This window comes from Anas platyrhynchos, chromosome 4 (assembly GCF_047663525.1).
Source record: "Anas platyrhynchos isolate ZD024472 breed Pekin duck chromosome 4, IASCAAS_PekinDuck_T2T, whole genome shotgun sequence".
Taxonomy (NCBI): domain Eukaryota; kingdom Metazoa; phylum Chordata; class Aves; order Anseriformes; family Anatidae; genus Anas; species Anas platyrhynchos.
Genome location: NC_092590.1, coordinates 55,321,824 through 55,327,823, shown reverse-complemented (window position 1 = coordinate 55,327,823; position 6,000 = coordinate 55,321,824). Strand labels below are relative to the sequence as shown.

General features: G+C 52.2%; 1 protein-coding gene across 11 annotated transcripts in view; it reads left to right on the top strand.

Annotated features, from left to right (window-relative positions):
• The first annotated feature begins 286 nt into the window (after positions 1-286).
• Positions 287-6,000, top strand: part of LIMCH1 (LIM and calponin homology domains 1) — a 171,550-nt gene continuing 165,836 nt past the window's right edge. For 4 of the 11 annotated variants that reach the window (XM_038177873.2, XM_027457186.3, XM_027457184.3 and 1 more), the window contains exon 1: positions 287-593. Coding sequence is in view for 8 of the 11 variants with exons in the window: in XM_027457186.3 (XP_027312987.1) it covers positions 510-593 (84 nt within the window). In the remaining 3 variants the exon portion in view is untranslated. Of the gene's footprint in view, positions 594-890; positions 915-1,217; positions 1,395-6,000 lie in introns of those variants that run through there. The other 7 variants (XM_027457190.3, XM_027457185.3, XM_038177875.2 and 4 more) reach the window with 4 other exon arrangements.

The following is a 6,000-nucleotide window of genomic DNA, read 5'->3' as shown; positions in this document are numbered from 1 at the left end:
TCACCCACCGCAGCCGAGGCGTGCGAGCCTCCGCAGGAGGAGGCGGCTGCGTTTTCTCCCCCTGCACGCAAAACCACCCAACCCCACGCCCACCCCCCCGGTGCAGCCGGCTCTTAGCACGCCCTGGCAGGGGCTGCAGCCCCCCGGCACGGCTCTGACCCCCCGGCTTTCCTCCCCTCGGGCCCGAAGGCACGGGCGCCGTCGCCCTCCCGGTTTATTTTTAGCTGGCGGCGCGGCGGGGCGGGCGGGGCGGCCGGGGGAGGACCGGGGGAGGACCGGAGGAGGGAGGGAGGACCGGGGGAGGACGGAGAGAGGACGGAGGGAGGACCGAGGACCGAGCCCCGAGCCTCGGCGGCGACCCGAGTGCGGGCGAGCAGCGCCGCCGGGGGGAGGGAGGGAGCTCGGAGGGAGGAGAAGCGGCGGGGCTGCGGGCACCCCAAAAAATCAGAGCCATCCTCCCGACGGCCATCCACGGCCCCGCTGCGGGGCGGAGAGCCGGGGGCCCGCAGATGGCCAGCCCCGGGCTGGAGCTGGCGGCAGAGGGTCAGCCCCAGCCCGAGCCGGCCTTCGGCGAGGCGCAGAAGTGGATCGAGGTAAGGAGCGGGCGGGATGCGGGTGCTGCTTCCTCCTCCTCCTCCTCCTCCTCCTCCGCCGCCGGCTCAATCCCTTAATCGCATTTCCCCTCCCCGGCCCTAAGCAGGAGCGGGAGGCAGGTGCGGGGAGGCCGCGACCCCCAGCGGGGGGCTTCCTTGGGCTATGGGGGTGGAGGGCAGGCTGCGGGTCCCCCCCCCGGCACACTGCGGGGACATGGCGCTCCCGCAGCCTCCAGCCCCGCAACCCTGCAGCCCCGCAACCTTCAGCCTCCATCCCCGCAGCCTCCATCCCCGCAGCCCCCGCCGGGGGGGGCCGCGCAGGTACCGCGGGCGCGCATCGGGGCGGCCGGGGGCGCGCATCGGGGTGCCCCCATCCCCGTGCCCCCCTCGCTCCGGGCCGTGCCCATCCCGCGGGGCCGCCTCGCCGCTCGGCTGCGGTGATATAAAACGTGGAAAACAGCCGGCTTGGGGGGCGAAACCAAAGGGTTAAATATTTTGGCGTGGGGTGATAGGGGAGCTGGGAATAGCCCGCGGTCCGGTTGCGGGTCGGGAAGACGCGTGAGGGTGGTATCGGCCGAGATGGCAGGGGAATAGCTGCCGGGAGCTGCGGGCTTTGCGTTTAATCTGCAGCTTTCCGTAAGCCGCAGGAGATGCCGGGTTCCTGGCGAGGCTGGGCGAATTCGCCTGGAAATCGCTGCAACTTCACGACTGCCTAAACCCCGGGTGCACACTGCAGGCGGGTCGGGCACGGGGTCTGGAGGCTGTCGGGATTCGGGGTTCACCCCGACGCCAGCCGAAAAGGTAATGCTGTGTCAGGCTTGGGGGTTTGCACCGACACAGCTGGCTGGCTGCTGCGGGACCGGGGGCAGGAAAGCAGTGAGGAGCGGGGAGAGATGGGGTTTTGTGCCGGTGGGAGGTGAGTGGGCTGCCTGCGAGAGGAAAAGGGGAGTGCAAATGAACGCTGGTTGTCTTGGGAAGACGAACCCATAGCTGTACATCCCGCTTTGTAGCACATGACCCTGCCATACATGCGGTACGCGAAATCCCTTGTGACCGCGAGTGCTGCTGGCGGCTGACAGAGCCTGGCACTCAGCGGCAGAGCAGTCCTCTGTAGGTAACGAGGCTGCCAGCAGTTACCCCGGGCATGATAATAATTAAGGGAGTGTAAGCCTTCCTGTCTCAGAGCAGAAACTCGTGGGTCAGGCGGAAACATCCCTCCTGGGCAGCTTGGCCGTGACGGGAGGTCTCACACCCGTCCTTGTGTGATCCAGGGCCCCATAAGCAGGGTGCGAGGGCTCGCAACGCCTCATGCACTTGATGCAGGTCCAAAGAACCCACATGCATATAAAGGAAGCCGTATATGGCTTCTTGTGCTTCCTCCATCACTGTTTTTAATCTTCTGGGTGTGCGGAAGGCAGGGTGAGATATGCGAGGTGGTACTGTTACTCTTGGCACCTTCCTCCCGCTGGGGAGCGTGGCAGGAGCCGGGGGCACTGCTGTGGCTGCGGGGCTGGGGGGAGCATCTGCCTCTACGGCAGCGCCCACAGCGGGTGCTCCTGCTATGGGAAGGCAGGAAGGAGCCACCTGTGAAGTGAATGTGGTTTAATTTGCCTCAAGAATGATATTTCCTTCTAATCACAGCCCGGTGTAAGCTCTGGGGCATGAGGGTTATTACCTCTTGCAAAAATGTGGTCGGCATTCCCCCGATGGCTTGGACTGAGCAATTAGGCAGAACTTGACATATTAGTCCAAAGTTACTGAAAAGCGGCAGCAGTCTTAACATTCCCAAGATTTTATTTGTTTATTATGGGTATCAACATTCATGTGCTAACCCTATTGATCTGGGCGAAAACCAGAAACGGGGTTCATGCTGTGTCCAGCCCCTGAGTCCATCGGCTCCAGTTGGCTCCGTGGTTATCTCTCACCAGTGTATTCATTGGCCTAGAAGTGTTAGCAAATGTCCAGCTGTGGCTTCTAACTCTGCTCTGGATGTTTAAAGTGAAGTGAACTCTCAAAGGAAAATAAAATAAACAGTAGCTGTTGTAAGCAGGGCTGCTGAACCTGCCTCGTACGGAGAAGACAGACTTGGTGGGGGCGTCAGCAGTGGGAGACAGCTTAAAACCTGCCTAAGACTGTGAAACAGAGCTACACAAGGAAATGGGGGCAGAAATGGGCAGATCTGAAACTCTGAGCTGGCTGTGCATTTTTATTTCTACAGAGTAAGTTGTGTGGCTGGCGGGCTGGATTCTCATCTGGTTTGAATAGTCGTATGAGCGCTGTCACCATTGTGCAGCGCTGACAGGAATCCGCCCTGTGGTCGGCACTGCATTTCTCCTCTGGCGGGGCTAGGAAGGGCGGCTGTCCTCTTTCGCAGATGGAGAGCCACGGCACAAAGTGGTGAATGTCTAAATCTTCAAGGACTGAGGTACTTCCCTTCCTCCAGGCAGAAGGTCTCAGAGGCCTTTATTTACTCCTGGGGCGTCTGATGTTTCACCAGAGCACGTCTCCGGGGTGCCGGGAGTTTTCTTTTCCCTCCGTCAGAGTTACTTCACAGAACAGGGCAGCCTAAGTTGCGCTGAAGTTTGGGTGGTTCCTTGTAACAATCTTTTCCCTTTTGTGTCTCCCTGGAGCTCTGAGCCAGAAGTGCCAAGGTGAACACCTGAGCAGGCCAAGGGGCCTGAGCTCTGATTTCAAGTGGTGTTAGACTTGACGTGAGCTGCGCGTTGCCCAAGGTGGCATTTGGGGACTCTGTGGGCTTTCCGCTTTGATCGTGAGACACTTTTGGTAGGAGGTTGGAGTTCAGCCTTAATCACATATTTAATTCTGCATAAATAGCAACCGCACTTCCCTCTGTGTTAGAGTAAACCGGTTCTATTATTTTAATTTAGCTTGGCATGCACTACTTAAGCAAAGAATGCCCTCTTAATGATAAAATGTACCATATAAGTAGCACTGAGAAGACTTAAAATAAAGGCACCTGATGAAAAACCCTGTGAGACAGCTACATTGGTCTGCATTATTAAAGGTGCAGTATCCCATTTCAATTAGTGCATCTCAGTTTCACTGAAAGAATATATCAGCCTTGTAAAGTGTAGTGGCTTACTAAAGCGAAATAACAAATCTAATTTAATCTACTGGCCTGTAATTTTAAAATGTCAAGGTTCCCAGTGTGTGTGCTTAAACTAGAATAACTGATGGCTGAAAGAACATCTGTATAAACAGAGTTATTCTTGCTGCACAGACTCCAGAGCAATACAGTAATAAAGTCGCATTTAATACTGGTGCAACTCCTCAGGGTATTGTTATCTCATCATCGCACCTCCTATCCTTGCCTCATTAATATGCTCCATCCTCATTGTTGAGACTTGGTTCAATTAGGGATGGCTTTTCCATAGACTTGTATTCCTTAGTAAGTTTGCCAGCTGATAAGAAAGCTTCCTTTATAGTTGTATGGTAATAATAAGGCATGTTTTCTGTCCCCCGTAGTCAGCATTTGACTTTGCTATTCCCTCTAGATGTGTATGGGCTAAAATGCAGCAACTTACAAGTCTGTCACTTTTCTCTTGTATGTATTCCTCTACAGAGTCCTCTTGTTACGGAGAAATTCCCCACACAGAAGGGTTTGTTGGTTCTGAATTTTTCTCCTTACCGCTGTCAGATTTCTGCATTGAAGGCAGCAGTTTTAATTTGGTAACAGTGGCCATGCTTCTAGAAGTGGGACCCGGTGTATTTACTATTTCTGTATGCATCAGGTCGCACAGCAAAATAGACAGGTCACTTCTACACCACCCTATCTGTGAAACGATGCAAGGGGTATAAAACCAGCAATTCAGCCAAGTAAACAATGTTATTGTCTTTTTACTGTCTTGAAACAACATTTCTTTAGGGCATCTCTCCCTCTTGTGCTGGAGAAGTTCTAGAGAGCTGAGGCTTATGTCTTCCATTGCGAAAATGGGACTTAAATGGAGATGGAAGTAGTTCATTGACAACATCTTTTCTGTGTGGTGAAGGGACTGGATCAGATAATCTGATGGAGGGGTCTGGAACTTGAGTAATTTACAAGCTGATTTATATGGCCTTGGAAATGTGGTATGATGCTGACTATAGTGCCCCGACTTTGAGGAACATCAGAGATAAAGCTCTTTTTATTGAAAGTATTGGTTAAAAGCATTGATTGGCTATGCCTATGAGTAACCTACATCCTGCAAGAGGTTTCAGGTTGCTACTGCAGTAGCGTTTCCCAAGTATGCATAGACATCTAGTCTACCTTTGCTTTCAAGCAAACTTCAAGGTGCTTGAACAGGGACTCTAGTCCTAGAATGGTGGTGCCTCTAGCCAACTGGGACCTTCAGCTGCCACTGCAGTCTCACGGTTACTTGGACAGAAATCCAACAGACACTTTTCAACAGAGAGATTCTCAGTTACCTCAGTGGGCTTTCAATAAGGGCCTCATGGTTTGGAAGGGAGTTTTGGCTGACGGGTTTGACAGTGCCCTAACTTTCCAGCTGATCTGTCTGTACTAATCTCAAGTCTCTCGTCTTGGTGGGAGAGATGAGGATGTTCCTCAGACTAGAAGGAATCCATGCAAATAGTTTGGACAAGCTGCCTGATTTGTGGACAACTAAAGTTAGGCTATATGAATATTTCCCACAACGTGGGAGCTATAAAGAGTCAAAAGGTGGCTGACTTCTGGTCCACGATGGATGTGAATTCAGAATAATTTTACCGCGGTTATTGTGACTGGACTTGGAGAGGAATTCTTCTCTTCTTTCTCTACATCTCCAGGGCAGCATTTAGTGGCTGCAGATGGGGTTGATGTGATGCTCTTCGTTCTGGCTGAATTAGTCATTCAGTGGAATGAAAAATAGATTGTTCTAAAGGGGTGGAAGAACCTGCCCAAACTCTCTGACCTGTCAGACTATCATCTTATAGAAATGTTTTCTTCTCCCAGTTGCCTGGCAGCTGACCTTGTGTCCTGTGTACATGGACCCAATTCCCTTGTCATGAGATCCATTTAAGCCATGTTACAAGTAGCGCTTAGTACAAGAGTGGGAGTAGTGGGAACAACGATGCTATTGATAAAGGGATAATGTCAAGGAAACGCAGGATTGAGTTGTTAATTGTCTTAAAACTGAATTAATTTCTCCTTTCATTGCTAAAATTTTAAAATAGGTAAAAGATCTGCCCTTAAGACCAAAGTCTGGAATGTCATTATGTGGTTGGTGGTAAAGACCTGTTGAACACAGCTATTAAACCTCATTACATTTGTTCTGCTAGTGTGAACTACATTAAAAAAATAATAATAAAATAAAATAAAGGAAAATGTTTATCATCTCGAAAGGAAGGTGGAATCTTTCCAAGTATGGAGAATTAACTGGATGATCAATGTGGTAGACTCGTTTTCTAG